Source organism: Crocodylus porosus, unplaced genomic scaffold, assembly GCF_001723895.1.
Source record: "Crocodylus porosus isolate Cpor-Errol unplaced genomic scaffold, CroPor_comp1, whole genome shotgun sequence".
In the NCBI taxonomy this organism is placed as follows: Eukaryota; Metazoa; Chordata; order Crocodylia; family Crocodylidae; genus Crocodylus; species Crocodylus porosus.
Genome location: NW_017728936.1, coordinates 1,092,822 through 1,111,229, shown reverse-complemented (window position 1 = coordinate 1,111,229; position 18,408 = coordinate 1,092,822). Strand labels below are relative to the sequence as shown.

At 42.6% G+C, this 18,408-nt stretch overlaps 1 protein-coding gene across 3 annotated transcripts in view; it reads left to right on the top strand.

The window, feature by feature from the left end:
* EI24 (EI24, autophagy associated transmembrane protein) overlaps window positions 1–16,679 on the top strand; it is a 39,958-nt gene extending 23,279 nt beyond the window's left edge. For all 3 annotated transcript variants that reach the window (XM_019546957.1, XM_019546955.1, XM_019546956.1), the window contains exons 3-11: window positions 479–624; window positions 3,040–3,100; window positions 4,056–4,122; window positions 8,116–8,240; window positions 10,002–10,121; window positions 10,423–10,534; window positions 12,817–12,928; window positions 14,218–14,292; window positions 15,027–16,679. In XM_019546957.1, coding sequence (XP_019402502.1) covers window positions 479–624; window positions 3,040–3,100; window positions 4,056–4,122; window positions 8,116–8,240; window positions 10,002–10,121; window positions 10,423–10,534; window positions 12,817–12,928; window positions 14,218–14,292; window positions 15,027–15,189 — 981 coding nt within the window. In that variant the 3' untranslated portion in view covers window positions 15,190–16,679. The remainder of the gene's footprint in view (window positions 1–478; window positions 625–3,039; window positions 3,101–4,055; window positions 4,123–8,115; window positions 8,241–10,001; window positions 10,122–10,422; window positions 10,535–12,816; window positions 12,929–14,217; window positions 14,293–15,026) is intronic.
* The last annotated feature ends 1,729 nt before the right edge of the window (window positions 16,680–18,408 follow it).

Here is an 18,408-nt window from a genome sequence, read left to right as displayed (position 1 = left end):
AACCATCATGCACATCATCAGCACTTTGCAGCTGTCTTTTCTCAAACCTATCTTAAGTAGAGAGATTTACACTGAAAGGGAGTACTGGACAGCTTAGTTCTCTAAAATGGAGATTTTTGTTATTTTTTCAAAGGCTGCCAATTCAGGAAATGTTTACCTGGAATTAATTTTCATTGCATTTAAATTTATTTTGTAATTCATACTTTGCCCTGCAGCATTTGTAGCCTAGAGCATCATTTTAGTATTATCAGAAAAACAATCCTGTTTTTTTCACTGTTCCCAATTGAATGAATTGTACAGAAACAGATTTGTAAAATTCCTTCAGTTTCCATTATCTAGAATTATACCAATAATACAGATAACTTACTAATAATACAGGTAACTTGTATAAAGATGATTTTTTAAGTGAAAACAGTCATTTTAACGTTTCCTTTTGGAGTAAGTTGAGATGATATGTGTTGCTTCTTTATGTCTGCAGGGAATTAAGGACTCCATCTGGGGGATCTGCACAATCTCTAAGCTGGATGCCCGGATCCAGCAGAAAAGGGAAGAGCAGAGAAAAAAGAGAGCAAGCAGTGCACTTGCCCAGAGGAGAGCCCAGAGTGATGAGAAAAAGCAGGAGAAGTGAGTACATGAGCATGAGTGTCAAATGCTTGAGAATTTGCTTGTGGACTCTGTCTGCCACCTACAGAGGACAGAAAATCATTTAGAAACGTAATGATTTGGATCTCAGGTAGCAACAGACGTTGTCTGATTTCTCATTTGTGCTACCTTAAAAATTTTCACATGGCAGGGAAATCAGGGGCACAGCAAAAGGTCTCTGCCACTTTATTGCAGCAGTCATCTGTTACCTTGTGGCACTTTCCGAACTGCCCCAAACCCGCACTGTGGCAGGGGGGAAAAGTGCTTCCCTGTGCAGCGAGCCCCAGGCTGGCTGGGCAAGGAGAACACCTGATGTTCCCCTCTGCCCCAGACCCACGCTAGGTAGCAGAACACCCAGCATTCCCTGCTGCTCCAGACTCATGGTGTGGGGAAAGTGGAGAAGGAGATCAGACCACCCTTTGTCCCACACCCCCAAGGGCGGGACAAGGGCCGATGTGTGTTTTACCCAGTTAATCTATTTCTAGTCTCAGAGGTCTCAAATGAGTGGAAAAAGTTTGAAATCTGCATGAAACTTGGAACAATGTAGTTGCAAAGCAGTTTTTCCTGCCATAAATGTGCATTATTTCAGTTGAGTCCAGGTAAGAGGTAATTTGAGATAGGTATGGATTTAAGCCATGTAGACTGCTACTTCTGTCTGCAAGTGTGAAAATTTTCATGCATTTGGGTAAAAATACCCAAATGAAATACCCCCAAAACATTTGGGAGAGACCCTGTTCCCCCGAGCACTACCAGGAGTAACTAGGAATAATGGCCATAAGTTGACTGAGAGTAGGTTCAGGCTGGACATCAGGAAGTGCTACTTCACTGTCAGGGCGGCTAGGATCTGGAACCAACTCCCAAGGGAAGTGGTGCTGGCTCCTACCCTGGGGGTCTTCAGAAGGAGGCTAGATAATCACCCTGCCAGGGTTGTTTGACCACAGCGTCCTTTCCTGCCTATGGCAGGGGGTCGGACTTGATGATCTGCTCAGGTCCCTTCTGACCCAACGAACTATGAAACTATGCCCATATCTTTAAGAACCTGTAACCTGAAAGCCAGTAAGTCTCTGAAATATGTTTGAAAATAGTTTACAAGTGTAACTGCATTTATTAGTGAACTTTCATTGAAATCTAAGAGTAATAGATAGAAAATTTGTTAAAGGAACTGACTGCCACGATGTCTCATTGAGGCTAACAGCTTAGTGAGATTCAGCAATTGTATATGGATAATGAGGGACACATCCTAAAGTTTAAAGGTTTATTAAGGTGATGGTTACCAGAAGCTTCTGGGATGGACCGCTTGTACAGACGGGATACTGACCACATGGATTACCAGCCTGATCCAGTTTTGCAATTCTTATCTTCTCTGGCTGTTCTGTTATGGGATCTTGGAAAAAAGCTCTTCCTATACAGCTTTGCTCTCATACCTCTAATTTGATCTGCGAGCCTCTTGCAGTCCTGTGTAGAGCATGTACAACAGCAGTTATTTTCCAGTCATTCCTTTTCAAGGATCTAGGAAAACATCTGGGAACATATCTGCTGAAGGTTAAAAGGATATCACTAAATATATTTCCACTGGAGATAAAAATAGAACCTTAGCCCCAAATTATGACAGTATTTGTCTCAATGTGCTAATTAATATTGAATTGATTTTTGCACTAAAGCAGGAGTTAACATCTTAAAATCAGTTTCAACTAACTGGTCTAAATTAATGTCTAGAGACATGTTTAGCACCTTGTGTGAGACACTTCTTTTGTCTGGAATGACTGCAGAAGTTAAAGGTCTCTGAAATTTCATGGATTGGCTATTTTGAAGGTTTTTTCCCCCTAGTGTTAGCATGTGCAAAAAAGGTTTAAATTTTAATGCGATTAAATATTCTGTCTTGAGATTACAAATATTATAACTAATAGGTATTATCGCTTTGTATTTCCACACTTGTTCTGATTTTAAATGCAACTTTAACTTTGAATTTCTGGGGTTTCTAATTCTTGTTTTTTGAGATAATTACAAGAGCCCTGTACATTCTTTTATCCAGAATTACAGCTACAAACTCTAATCCCATTTTCCACTTGTTTGGAAATTGGCATTAGTTACATGATCTTCCTGATATCCAGTCTTAATCTTCTTCCTTCTGTGGGAAATTTACTGGTATGTTTGATTGAGCATATATTACGAGTATGCACACAGATACACACCCTCTAAAATTACGGTGCTTCAGACTTCAATTCTGTTACTGGAATTCAGTTGGAATCTTACTAATGTAGTAGACAACTTGGAAATATGCATCTAAAGTATGAGAGAGAAGGAATTTCAATAATACATGATGTAGGAGGTAATTTATTTTAAAAAAGTAGTTAGACTTGTGCAAATCTCATGTATGTCTGTCTTATTGTTCTCCAGTGAACCGCGGATAGTAAGCCGAATTTTTCAGTGTTGTGCATGGAATGGAGGTGTATTTTGGGTAAGTACTTCTTTTTGTTAGTACCTAACTTAAAAATGTAAGCACTAGTTAAAACCAGTGCACTGTTTCAGTGCTTTGATGATTTCAAGGATGGTATGTTGGCTTGGCTGCCCTGCCAAATTGGAAGGCATTATGAATTGTGAGAGAAACCAGTGAGTTTAAGTCTTGAGTTTTTATCTAAAGGGACCCTACTTAGGATATTTAAATGAGCTCTTATATGCCTTAAACAGACCAGAATGTTAACCTGGAGTCTGTTTTTTAAGTCCCTTTCTTTGTTCCAAAGTGATCATGTGGAGTCTACTCTGCTACTCCAATGACGTGAATATTACTTTTCCTCAGCTCTGTTCACCCAATAAGTGTTAATGGGTTGGTGAGGTTTTTATTTATCATTGTAGTGGATGTTTTGCAGTTTAATTAAATTGCTTTTCTGTTTTCATCTTCCATTAGACTCTGTCGTGATATGAGAGGAATCAGTGTGGAAATATTGATAGGAAACTGTTCAATTATATATTCTGGTTGTATTTAAGTAGAGCAGCAGTTTTTTGGTGCTCTGCACTGGTGCATCATTATGTTTAATGTTTAATGCATAGCATGCAGACACTGCCACTAAGCAGAATGAAATATCTGCATGAAATTTGCCTTAAATCTGTGTTTACAGATCTCTCTGCCAATATATTAAAGTTATTGCCCCTGTCTGAGGATGGGGTATTTGCATATCAGATAGAAAACAGACTTTCTGTTAGTCGTACTGAATGGTTTTGGAAATGTCAGTGAAATGAGGCAAGAGGGTGCCTTCAGACAGGTTCCTGCATGAAACAGATGCTTCCAGCATCCCATATTTAAATCTCTCTGGAACAGATTGGGTTGATGAGTAGATATAGTAGTAATAGAAATGAATATATGATCACTAGTAATAAAAACTTTTTTTGTTTTCCATGTTGTCTTTTTTCTGTAGCTTAGTCTCCTTCTGTTTTACCGAGTATTTATACCTGTACTTCAGTCAGTTACAGCACAAATAATTGGTAAGTATATAGCTTCTTTTTAAAAAATTGCTACCACAACAGCCCACCTTTGGGTAGATGATTCTCTGATATCTGCATAGTCAACAGAAGAGGCCATGCCACTATGTGCTCTTCCTCATGCCTGTCTCTGCTTTGAATTATTTTCCTCTCTTGGGGAAAAATCCGTAGAGGTTGAGCATCTACAGCTCCTATGGACTTGAGAGAGGAATGTGAATGTCTAGCACATCTTAGTATTTGGCTTAGCCATTGTAGCATGCTCTCCTTTTCCTCTTGGTTTTGTGTGCTGATGTTGCTTTATCCTTTTGAGTGAACTGACTCGCTGGTTGAGATTTTCAGTACCTAAGGAATTTCTGTGTTTGGCTTTCATTAACATTAATGGGAATTGATTATCCAGATTCCTTGGGCAGCTCTGAGAATCTTAGCTAAACTTTCTTTCCTTTTATTTTTTTGCTATGAAAATTTGCGTGCCAATCTTGTCACATTAAGCAACATTAAACTGTGTTACAGTGAGTCTATTAACATTGTTTTGTATTAAACAGAAAACCAGGCAGATGGGTTAGTTTTGCTGCTAACAGACTGGAAAGGGGAAAGAGGTTTTTTCATGAATTCTGTTTAGTATTGAGCTAGTTGTTTTCAATCTGTGTGGGAATCTTGCTCCAACATGTAATTCTGTGTTATTTAAAAATATTTATAGTGAATCTAATCACATACTGTCCATCCTTCCCCTTATTGAGACTTAGTTTCCAAATAGTTTACAATATGTAACATAAAAGTTTACACTTTGAAAGGAGTTTTTCATTGCTACACACTCTTAGGAACAAGTAACATCTAAAACTATTAGCATATCTTATTCCTGACAACTTTATATTTTGAAAGATTCCTAATTTATTAAATCATAGAGACCTTAGGGGTCATCTTGTCCAAGCCACTACATGAATGCAGGAGCACTCTTTCTAAACTATCTCTGCCCATGTAGCCTCCTTCTGAAAACCTCCACTGAAGAAGATTCTACAGCAGTGATCTCCAGCTTTTTTATGGTGAAGATCACTTTTTGGAAGTAAAGGGCACCCCAGAATCTACTGTCCCCAACCTCCCAGGGCCACGTGGCAGGGGGCTCTTGCCACTGGGCACAGCCCGGCGGAGGCCCATGGGGCCTGTGCCCCTGTCCCCCCACCTGTACTCTGGGATGAGGTGGCTGCTGCTGCAGACTGCCTACTGTGCCTGGAGCACAGGGTGGGGGGGCCACAGGCCCCCAAGGTCTCCTCTGGGCTGCGCCCAGTGATGAGAGCCCTCCCCATGTGCTCTGGACCACAGAGACTTCCAGACTCGGCTGGGTCAGAGCCCGATGTCACATTTGTCTGGCCGCCAGGCAGGCATGGCTCAGCACAGCGAGGTGGCAGCACAGAAGTGTGGTGAGGCTCTGGCCTGGCCAGGTCTCGGACTCTCTGCAGCCCAGGTGCATGGGGAGGGGAGCTTCCATCACTGGACACAGCCTGGCAGAGGCCTGGGAAGCCTGTGCCCACCCCCACCTATGCTCTGGGCACAGTGGTCAGGCAGCAACAGCTGCCTTGTCCCAAACACAGGTGGGAATGCTATGGGCCCCCAAGGCCTCTGCCAGGTTGCGCCCAGTGGCAGGAGCCCCCACCCCACGCACCCCTGGGCTGCGGAGAGTCCCAGACCTGTCTGGGTCAGGGAGTTCCCTGCTGCTTAGCTGAGCCATGCATGCACATGACCAGCTGCAGTGGGACTCGAGGCACACAGCAGCTGCCTCTGCCACCACAGAGATAGGGAGGGAGTCCCCTGTGTCACAGGAGGCCCGGGCTCCAATCCTTCCACCACCCAGCAGGGCTGGAGCCTCACTTATCTTCCCCTGGTCCTGGCTTGGCTGCACAGTGAGTCATTCACCATGGGGACCTTGATCTGGCTCCTGCCCTTCCCTCTCCCACAGATTGACCTGCTGGGGCTGGGCGGTGGGTGTGTGCATGCAAGTGTGCCCAGCTGTCCCCCCAGCCCAGGATCTATCCAAAGAGGCTCTGGGATCTACCTGTAGATTGGGATCCCCCGGTTGGTGACCACTGTTAGCCAGTTTCCCTGGAAAGTCTCATAAATGCTTGTAAAGTGGTTAGAAGTTCAGTGAATATCTCCATGCATCTTCAGGATCCTCAAGTTCTTAAAATCATTGGAAGGAAGCCTTAATATTGAAAGCAAGTATAAAATCCAGTGTCTTAAAAAGTGAACAGATGGGAATAAGAAAATATATGAGCTTTAGGGATTGACTGCCAGTAGGAATTAGGGGCAGCTTTCTTCAGGTTACTGGAAACTGTCTGTTAGCAGTGAGTCACATGCTTCTTGGAAGAGAAGATCTCTTCCAAGGATATCAGTAAACAGTAGGCTTCTTCAGCTCTCTCATGTGAAAAGGAACTTCAGCACAGATCCAGAACTCCTACAAGCGGCTGGGTAACTAGTTCTGCCTTGCCTCAATATAGGCAAGGCCCCAGTGTGTTTGGGCTTGGAGAACAGTGAAAAATCACGAAGAACTCACTTTGATTAATCTGTTCCTCAGTAAGTTCTTCTCTTATATAAACGTGCACATTTGAATCTTCAGCAGTCTGTTTCAGTAATTTGCTCCTATCTGTTGTGGGGGGGAGGATGGATTGAGTGGAATTGACTGTAATTCTTGGCAGGCTCCCCAGCACTTAAAATAGTGAATGTTAAAGACCTTCCTAGCTTCTTCACTGTCTCTTTGCCTGTCTGCCTCTCATGCTTCTCACCAGCAATTTCTTTAGTCACTGTTTCTCTTTCTCTGCTCTCCTCTGCAGTCTTTTCTCTTGCCCTCCTACTACACATCTCTGTCCACCATATATTTCATAGACATTAGGGCTGGAAGGGGTCCTGCCCCCTGCCCAAGGGGCAGGAAGTCAGCTGGTGCCAGATCACCCCAGCAAGATAAGCATCCAAGCATTTCTTAAAGGTATCCAGAGTAGGTGCTTGCACCACTTCTCGGGGGAGTCTATTCCAGATTCTGGAGACTTGGATGGTGAACAAGTTTTTCTTTATCTCCAATCTAAAACAGTCTTCCAGCAGTTTGTGATCATATTTCTTTTTTTCTGCCACTTTCTACTTTTCTCCCTTTCCATTCATGTATTCTGTCTTTTTTCATTTATCCCTTTCTTCCAGGCGCTGCATGTACTCTCCCTGTCTGCATTTGTATTCTGAACTGTTCCTTTAACTGTTGCTCTTTTTTTTTTTTTTTCCCATGTTGGGTATACTGCTAGTGTTTTCAGAAAATAAATGTCAACCCCAAATGTTAATCTTTAATGACACAAGAAGGAACTATGTTCTTACCCATACTATGAAAAATTGAAAGCCATTGCTTTTGATGTAATGGAGTACATATTTCCTAGAATCAGCCATTGTTTCCCTATGGAAACATAGGTGCTAGGATATTTTTGGCAGTAAATAAAGATCAAGTGGGTAAAAATGGGTACAGAAGGTACAGCAGAACCTGAAGCTTTTTTTATAGGGTTCACAACTCTTAGTTTGCTGCAGGTTGCCTAATTAAAAACAAATTGCTCATTCTTTCACTTCAAAGGATTCCGTTTCTCTGATCACCTGGAGAACAGTCATGGTCCACAGCTGATCAGAGAAAAATGATGACCTTTGAAATAAAAGCTGCAGCAAACAGCTGGTACACTTACACCTCTTCAGTCCTCTGCAGCTGTTTGCTGTGGCTCTTAACACACGAAGATACTTTGCAAACCTCCATCTTCTATCCTAACCATGAAAAATATCTGGGTTCCAATGCACATTGTGGAAAATGTTGTTTTTACTGATCTCCCTTTTTTTAATAGTAAGGCAGAATATCACGTGTACAAAGGAAGCTGTTGCTAGGTATTTTTCTGTGGTAATTTTAGGTATGCAGTCTGAAATGAGTCTGAAATGAAGAGAATCCTATGTGCCTGTCTAATAGGGACCTGAATTATTCTTTTGAAGGTGATCCCTCATTACACGGTGATGTTTGGTCCTGGCTGGAATTTATCCTCACCTCCATTTTCAGTGCCCTTTGGGTTCTTCCTCTCTTCGTGCTCAGTAAAGTTGTCAATGCCATCTGGTTTCAGGTAGGTGAGGGTGGCAAGAAATAGAGTTAAGCTCAACTGCTAAAGCTGGAATTGATATTGAACAAGTGATGTACAGTAGTATTTGTTGGGTTAAGGGTTGGTCAGTTATGACCAGACCTGTAATGCAGCTTGCAGCCTCCTTTATTTTTAGTGTGAAGGGTAGCCACTCTAGTCGATTGCTGATAACATGTGCAGACTGCTTCTCAGTCATAAATGAGCTTTAATCTGATTTAGTCAATACAGTGGTTCTTGACCAGGGTGCCACAGCATCTTTTTGAAGGTGCCATGGGGTACTGCTATATTAGCACTATTTGAATCACACTTGCTTGTGATTCAAAAGATAAACTCCAAGGCTACATCCACACGAACATGGACATTTACCCTGGGTGGGGTAGGGGAGGCTGGGGCCAGCACTGGGCTGGCCGAAGCAGACTTACTTGGGGTCCTAAGGGCCTCCTGGGGCTGCAGCAGTGGTGATCCTGCTGCTCAGAGCCTGGCCGGCAGCCAGAGCATGGTTCTGGCCAGCCAGGCTCCAGTTTTGGGTGACACATGCTGCTCTGTGCCACTCTGCTTTTTTTTGGACCCCTGGATATCCCAGGGGTCAAAAAAACCCAGTGCAGCGAGCAACTGAATGTGTGGTGTGTGGCGCCACAGACATGTCTGCAGCATCGCATACTGTATGGCCACGTTCATCTGGACGCAGCCAGATATTTCAAATAGGACTCCAAAGTGTCAAAAACATTCTAAGCTGTTGATGTCTTTCTGCCCTCTTTACAACAGAAGAATTGCCCTATTATTTTTCAACTGAAAAAAATGAGGAAAAATAAGAGCTGGCATTTTCCAAGGGGTTCCTTTAGTCTGACAAGGGGTGCCTTGAATCTAAAAGGGTGAGAACCACTGATTCAGTGTGCAGTGAGTAGGTTCACTAACTTGTGACAAGTTGTAAGGATGGCCCATGTTGAAACATAGGTATTCCTATGGTCTATTAAGTATGATGCCATAAAAAACAGTTCTGCGTGAAGGTTATTTTTCTGGATGTCCTTATTTATCACTGTCACAGTGGGGGATGTTTGCAGGTGCATTGTGTTTCATGCTGATGTTTATGCTGCAGACAGCTTGCTGCTTTCTGGGACAGATGACCATCACATTCAGCTCTTTTCCTCTTCCTACCTCCTTGTCTTTTTTTCTTGTCACAATTATGGTGATCATCAGTATGTTTGGAAATTGTTGCACGGAGGCAACCTGGTGCTTGATTCAGAGTGAGGACTGGGAGTCAGTCCCAGGGTGGCCCTTTGCTTTCCATGTATTTTGGCAGTATTCTGCAAGGACAGTTGCTGGAAATATCTAAATGCATAAGCTCCCCTGATTTGATACTAGCCCAGTTTCAAACCACTTTGGGCAAGTAACTTTGGGTATTACCCATAATTGTGTCTCCTTGTAATCTCTCTGTTATCAAGGTACCAGCGTATAGTGTGCAGTTCTCTCTTTAGCTTGAGGCAGAATCCTGCTTCACTTATGTGCACAAGTGGCATTTATCCAGCTGCATAGCTGCCATTTTGGGCACATATGCACAATTTGCAATCCTACTCTGTGTGCAGTCTAGCTATACAAGCTACGCGACGTGGCTACTGAGCATGCATATGTGCATCCTGTAAATGTGTTCTGTGGTATTTGCCATGCTGACTGCAGATCAGTAGTGCACTCACTGGAGTTAATTTTCTTGTTAATTAGTTCCTGAAATGTGTGTGTGTCTGTTTTCAGGACATCGCGGATTTGGCTTTTGAAGTTTCAGGAAGAAAGCCTCATCCCTTTCCCAGTGTCAGTAAAATCATTGCAGACATGTTGTTTAATCTTTTACTACAAGCACTCTTTCTTATCCAGGTGAGATGAGACCCGTTTGGATTCTGTATGTGAGCTAGTAGAGAATGCAGGTGCATACTTATTGACTGGATGGGCAAGCTGTGAGTAGGAGACTGGGAGTATCAATTTGCTCAGTTTCCTGTATATAATAATGTGACAGGAGGAAGGTGGGATTGGGGCGGGGGGAGGGAGGGAAATAAAACTAAAACAATGGCCCTTCCAGTCATCCAGTTCCATGTCACTGTACGAGGAGGAAAAATGAATGGTGCTGTACAAACTCTGTAGAAAGCAAAGTCATTGTTTTTTTTCTCTTGCACTTCAGGGGATGATCGTGAGCCTTTTCCCAATCGATATCATTGGTCAGTTGGTTAGCCTCCTGCACATGTCACTGCTCTACTCCCTGTATTGCTTTGAGTACCGATGGTTTAACAAAGGTGAGTGCTACCCTTGACTTTCAAGGCTAACAGGGCATGTGTTCAGCAATAGTCTGCAGGGACAGTTGTTAGAAATATTTAATTGTATGAGGTCCCTTTTGTATGACAGCTCTGTTTCTGTCCAGTTCCTCTAGCAAGTAACTGTTTCTCTTTTTTATGATAATGCCAGAGTATAGTATGGTGCTCTTAGATCAATGACTCCCTGGCATGTTTGTGGATTGTTTTTCAGAAGACTTAAATCTTGTTGAGCTGATGCTTATTGTGTTGTAAACATAAGAGGGATGTAACCAGAAGATGTTTCTTGCTTGTGATAAATGACCTTCCTGCCTGCTTCTCCACTTTTGGATTTTCAAGTGCTTCCGTATGGGGATAAATATAGGTGCTGAGACATTGCCTGGTGGTGAGTCAAGCCAGCAGGATGTAGAAACAAAATACTTACTTACTTCAGAAGCATCTGGAAGCACTTCAGAACAGGGTTTGAGATCCCGCCATTGTGGGGATGGCATAGGTCATACAAGATGGAACAGCCATGCCACTGGTCATGCAAGAAACAGTTCAGTTGGGAGAGTAAAGCAGGGGTCAGCAATCCTCAGCATGTGTGCCAGAGCCATAGCATATGAAGGCATTTTGCTTAGCATGTGTGCCTCAGGGCAGGTGGTAGGAAAGAGGCCCAGGCTGCACTGCCACCGTAAAGATTGGGCCCCTCGTGACTTCCCTGCCACCCACCCAGAGATGCATGGTGTGCACCCACTACTGGCAAGAGGCTGGACCAAGACTTTGCAGACCCTGGCGCAGCTGCTTGCAGCCTCCCTGCTGCCTTCTGTGAGCAGCCCGGGATCTCTGGTGGGTAGTAGGGGCATGCCCAGGGCCTGGGCTGGCTGTAGCAGGTGGCCAGGAGGTGCAAGCAGCTGCACTGTGGCCCATGGAGCCCCAGCCCAGCTCGTTACCAGCAGTGGGTGCATGTGTGCTTTGGGGCGGATTGCAGGGAAGGGGCTGTGCTGCCATAACAAGGATTGGGCCCCTTGCAGCTCCCCTCCCATCCAGCCCCGGCACGCCAACATCTTCTGAATAGAGGCTGTGGGTGTTTTTGGTACTCTGCCCAAAAAAGGTTGCTGTCATTGCTGACTCCTGCAGTAAAGTATTGGCTGCAGCACTGGGTTGTTATCCATTCCTTTAGAAGGTGCTGTGGGACGATTTTCACTTGAAACACATGCCATAAATTGACAGAGGAACTTGACTTCAGCATCTTATCTGAAGTCTGGCCCTAGTGACAGCACAACTAACTCATTTCTTTTTTGTGTTCCATTGTGGTGAGTCCAGATCCTGGCAGGATCTTTATTCCGTATCTTCCAGATGAGAACGCAGCCTACTGTCACACAGGCATCTGTGAAATGCGCATGCCATTTCAGTCCTTTTAACCTGATCAGCATGAATTGCTATTGCTGACTTGTTGCCCAGAAGTTCTGTGATTAGATGTTTTGGTTGTGTTGCCCTGTGTGGAAATATTCTGCTGCTTGATCATTCAGGTAATAGAAGAGATTATAAACAGCAGAATGGTGTTTGAAACGGAACAGAAAGATAAGAATACAAGAATAAACATTTGCTTGAAGGGTAGATGCAATCTGTAATTTTCTGGGTGACTCCTAATTGAAAAGCCTTAAATGTAATCCTATTCTGATGTAGTTTTCAATTTTTCATGGAATTCTCAGCCAACAAACAAAACCAAGGTTCTTTCGTGTAAAGTTTCTTCAACTCCAAGATGCTGCATTTTTACTCCATGGAATTGACTCCAATAGAAACTAATTCAAAATGAGTGGAAAGAGGAAACATTTAATTTTGGAGACTTTTGAAGTCTAAATTTAGCTATAGAAGATAAACACCAGAGGAAAGCCAGACTTTCCTTTGTAATGCTAGAGCTCAAGATTAGGGACAAGCCCATGATGTCAGATAGGGCCAGCCTCGGATAGTTATTTCCACCTGGCTTTTGTTAAGTTGCCTCACTTACGTAATCTTCTCCAGCAAAGACAAGAGAAGAACAAAGGCTATATGGATCCAGTAAACTTAAATTTCTGTTCTTTTTTTTGCTGCAAAATGACAAAAGGCCTACATTATTAGACTCAGATGAACACCAGATTTTAGAGGTTTGTAAGTGAGAAGTCCCTTCTCAGAGTTTATTCCAACTTGGTACCATAGTCTGAAACTTCACCAACTGCAATTGGTACTTTTATTTAAGCCAAGACTTTTCTGTTCATATCCTTATTTTAACTTTGTATTTTTACCAGGAATTGAAATGCATCAGCGGTTATCCAACATTGAGCGGAATTGGCCCTACTATTTTGGATTTGGTTTACCACTGGCTTTTCTCACTGCAATGCAGTCCTCTTATATCATCAGGTAATTCTCATTTTAGATTGGGAGCATTGGGTGATCTGTTCTTTGAGGAAATAAATGCAGAGATAACATGTTCTCCAAAGACCAACAGAAGTATATGTCTTCTCCAAAATATCCCCAGAGCTCTGTATTCTTCTCCCTTCCCCACCACCTCCATCTGTCCCTAAGTGGAAGAAGTGTCTCCACACTGACAATATAATGGCAAATAGCTCTTGCCAGCGTGTAGGTGAAAGACAATAAAACGGGAGAGTGCACTGAGAAACAAGGAAGACTTAAAATATATATATATATTTAAAACCCTTAAGATTCAGTGCAGATTTTTCTGTAGGAAGCCATGCAATTAAAAGACCTATTCAAATCATAGTATATTCTTGCCCCGCTAGATTGAATATAGTGGAGATAGTGGCTGGAAAAAGTTTACATCTCTTTGCTAACCAATGTGATGACATTATTGCTGCTTGCTTTTCAGTTTCTCATCTTGTTCTGACTCTTCTGTAACTTCCTTTCTGGCTTTTGAATATGCTTACAGTTAGAGTCAGCCTTCCTGGCATGATTTCTCTTGTGCCTGTAATACAGAGCAGTAAGCAGTGCTAGCAGTGAGTGCAGCTGATTTATTATTGATGCAGATATGCTGTATCTCTGTCAGTCTTGCCTAAGGTAATGCTGACAGCAGAGGTATAAGAGGTAAACCCAATTCCGATGTCAAGCTGTGCGTGTTTCTTTTTGTACTGAGTGATTACACCCATAAAAACACTGCAGAGGATCCCAGCAGAAATTTTAAGCACACCCAGGTTCTCCCCAGAAATTGTGTTTGTTATTTATATTCTCCATGCCCATCACTCTTCTTCCACATGACTGAATAAGGCTGTAGTGAAATTTTGGTGGCTGCAGTAGTTCTTCAGTGGCTATACGTAGCCTGCCGTTTATGAATCTGTCCTGTAATGCCTATAGCAATCTCTACATAATACAAAGATACAGCATATGGAAACTACAGGTTTAGACACAGGTACTGTCTTGAATATGCAGGATATAATTCCCTCTTCAAGGGCAGAACAGCAGTCATCTGCATCATCTATGTGAATTCACTGGGCTTTGGTTGGCTGTTTGATTCACTGGGTTGACTGTTTGATTTCCCCGGGGTGGAAACACATTTCTTTTCATGTGCTTCCATACACTGCAGATTCCAAGAGGGTTTTCTATTGTATGGGTGGACATTTTTTGTATTGCCTTATTATGACACCAGCCTGTCGTAATTGAGACCAATGACTGAATGTGCCTTTTCCATTTTGCAGTGGCTGCCTGTTCTCCATTCTTTTCCCTCTGTTTATTATCAGCGCCAATGAAGCAAAGACACCTGGGAAAACATAGTAAGTCTTTAGTAAAGGAAACTCAGGGGTTTATTTTAACTAATGCCATGTTAGATGCAGGAAGAAGTTGCACTTGATTCAATTACCTAAAAGGGAACAAACATTATAACAGTCCTGTGTCTGGTAGATAAATACATCTGTGGGAAGGTTAGTTACATTAAGGAAAGAATGCTCATGATGAGGTTCTTTCACTAGCTTAAAATAAGAGAAATTAAACTGAGGTTTATTAGCAAGGAGGATGCTGCATTAATTTTGTGAAAGTATTTTGAAGGGAGGGTTGTGTTTCAGAATGTGGTCAGACCTTGCTACACCCTTTAGTTCTTCAGTCACATGCCTCAAGCTAAGGCTGGGGATCCCAGAGCCTGGTATTCTGAAGTTACCATCAGCTCCACTTCATCTGCAGTTTCATGCTTTTGAAGCCAGACTAACTCCAGTTATGCAGGCTGCTCTGTCCTCCCTGCAGAGATGCAGGATTGCCGCATCCCATTCTTGCATGCGAGGGGTGACAGCATTGTCTCCTTCAGTCTGTTAGAGTGGAATGTAGCTATGGTTCCACTAGCCTGTGCTCTGAAGGAGCATATCATCCTATAATGTACAAAAATGGACAAAAAGTATAAAAATGGACAAAAAGAACTTTGTACTGTGTTGTTGGATTAGAGTACATGCAGTGAGGGGCAGTAATGGGGAAGAGACTTGACTTGGAATGGAAGCTCATAGCATTTGTTTTCTTTCAGCCACTTCCAGCTGCGTCTCTTTTCTTTAGTGGTTTTCCTCAGCAACAGACTCTTTCACAAGACAGTTTACCTTCAGTCCACCCTGAGCAGCTCCTCCTCTGTGGACAGACTGCCCACTCCTCATCCATCCCCTGCCAAACAGAAGGCTGCTTTGGGGCACTGAACTACAACCAAAGCGGGGGCATCATCCTTGGCTGCTACATATGCCCCTGTAACCCAAGGACTGGCAGGACCCATTCTGCCAAGGGGCTTGAGCATGTCCTACCAAACACTGTCAAAAGCCCCATCTGGACATTGGTTTTTGTGTCCCATTGAAAGTGTGGATGGAAATTTTGGGGAAAGTCGGGATTTTTAACACCTTTGAGTTTTAAAAAGCCAGGTTCTCTGTGCTTGTTTTATAGAGTGTAACAGACCTGTGCCTGTACTGTTTTGTATGCTCTTTTCCTGTGCCATCTCCCCCCTATCCCAGAAAGAATGATTTTGTAATCCATATTTTGCTGTAGTTTTGTGAAGCTGATGGGAGTCTCTACAGTAGGTTGCCCAACTGTTGGGTTCCTCAATGATCATCATCATTTGTATACTGTAACTCAGGTCAGGGTTTTGTAATTCCTGCTGTGCTGAAAAGCAGAATTGGAAGACAAACTAGATCATGCTGATCTAGGGGCAAGATAAGTCTATACAGAGAGGGGACTCTCCCTTCCTGCACTATCTAATGAGCTTCATTCAAGCTCTTTCTGTTGTCTGGCAAATTTGGGTCTGTTGTCAATACAAGACCTGGACAAGTGCCACCTTTCAGCATCCAGTATGTATACTGGAGGGCATGACTTTTACAGAAATGAAGCAAATTCCTCACCTAAACAGCAGAATGTTGGGTTTTGGTTTTTTTTAATAAAAACAAAAATCTTGTTTTGGAGCTGGTGAAAGCTCCTTCTGAAACTTCAAAGGGAATTCAGAACTAAGGTCAGGGGCTGAAATGGGAACTGACTGAAATGTGTTAAATCTGTGCTTGGGTTATGAGGTTTTATGTAATTTTTTTTGTCTCAGCAATTAGATGCTTCTAAAAATTAGTGTCTGCCAGTTTTCCACGGAGGCACCATGCAGACTGGTGGTATATAAAAGAGATAAAATTATGAGATTACAAACTGTATCCAGATAACACAAGGCAGAATTATTGATTTTTACTGGATTTGTCGGAGAACGCAGACCTGCACCGGGTCACTGCCCTGCTTAACTTAGTGTATGTCTTGGAGGGAAGAGAGCGTGTTGAAGTTAACAAGAAAAGCTCCAGTATACTATTTATATTGCAATTGTTGTCCCAGTGTACCTGGAATGGTGTTAGCAGAAGTACACCTCTAAATGGTTGTGATTGCAGTGAAACTGCTTTGTCAGCTCAGGATATGTGAACTCATATATATGTGTGTAAGTCTGTGTGTGTCTGTGTGTATATATACTCTGTGTATACACAAAGAGAGAGCAATCAGTCCTGATTCTAGACAGTGTTCTTCATGCATGTAAAATTTCTGTAGGGCAGAACAGTCTATGACATTCAAAAAGCCCTTTGGTTTTTCAGAACTGAGGTCGGTCAACAGATACACTTTTCTCTAGTATTTTCACACTGAAATATTAAATGAAAAAAGTCAAAATTTGCATTGATTCTGTCTGAGTGCTCAAGCTTATTCTAACAGCTAATTTTACTAAAGATGAGTCATAATTAAGAACTACATAAATAGCAATCTGTGGACTTTTAAGGTTTTGCTGGATGGCGGAAGGGGAGGTGAGGGCTATGGTGGAGACTTGACAAAATATTTGATACAGCTTGAGACATGAGATACAGATTTTGTATCACCCGTAAAGTTCATGAAGTAATCTAAAATGAATCTTTCAGTTTGCTACAAAGCATCCTTAGAGTTGTACTAACAACAGCCACTTTGGAATACATATTTTCTTCTAGCAAGCCACAGGGAAGAGAAGGGTAAGATTCATAGTAAAATATTTAATACACAAGCATTTTAAAAAGGACTGTATAAAATCAAAATCATGTTGTAAAACCTCACAAAACTGTTTGAAGTTAGTGCAAGCACTTCAAAGCAAATAAATTAATAATTAAGGTAACTATGAATCTTATACTGCCAGCTCACTACGCAAATGTTCTTATCTTTTATTTAAAGAAGTGCATATTTCCTTTGAATGCGACAAGTGTGTGAAATGTCAAAGAGACTTAACTCCTTAAAATGTTTTGAAGAAGCAGTAATAAGCTTGTTTTGAGCTATGGCACAGAAGACAAATGACAGATGCATCATTTCAGTCTCTCTTATCTTTTAGTAAATCTAGTCACTTCCAACCCTAATTGATTTTTCTAACAAAGAGTGAAGGTATGTGAACCCTAACTCTGGAGGGGCTTTCACCTCCCTGTAATATGGAGGCTATTGTATATATACTTTTTGTTCACACATACATTATAGTGGCTACAGGAATCTCACATCTCTGATAAATTAATGGTGAGTGGATGGGGACGGCAGTATGGGGATGGATATACTGAGCATAGTCACTTCAGGCTAGATCCAGTAAAGAACTGAGGCATAGGAGCACTACCTTGTGGATGCACCCACACAAGATGCTGTGTCACCATAGCGATGAGCTACGGTGACGTAGCTCATTGCTACAGCGACGCAGTCTCGTCACACAAAAACTGTGATGCAGCTGCTGCGCCACTGTAGCAATGAGCTACGTTGCTGTAGCTCATCACTGTGGTGACAGAACATCTAAAAATAACCATGCGCTGTGCGGACTGCCCTGTATCAGCGGGTACTGTGCGGTCATTTAGTACTTGCTAAAGCTTTAGCAAGTACTAAATGACTGTGTAGTACCAAATGTGCAGCCAGGCGTGCCTGTAGGTTTCTGCCTTTTAAATACTTGGTTCCCAGAACAATCCAAAGGCTGGCATCCTGTACAATGGATGGGCAGTCAGGTGCCTCAAAAAGACTATCTGAAGGCTCAGCCATCTTGGCTGGCCACTAGGAAACACTAATCTGAGGAGCATCTCCTGTGGTTCCAAAGCCTGTGGGTCAGTGCCTGCCTCTCTTCTTTGAGAAGACTGACCAGGGTTCATTGAAGGGGTTGGAAGCAGCTAAGGGATAATATAACCCAGCCGTTTCAGCCTGTCATCTGTGGACCCCTGGAGATCCACAGACCATGTCTAAGGTGTCTGCAAAAAAATGACTTATCAATCAAAAGCATGTGAATACCTACAATCACAATTCAAAGGGGTCTGCACATGAAAAAAGGTTGAAAACCATGGGTATAACCCACATCTCCCACTTCCTGGACAACTGCTATAACCACTAGGCTCTTCCATGTTTGAAATGGCTACAACTGCTTTTTG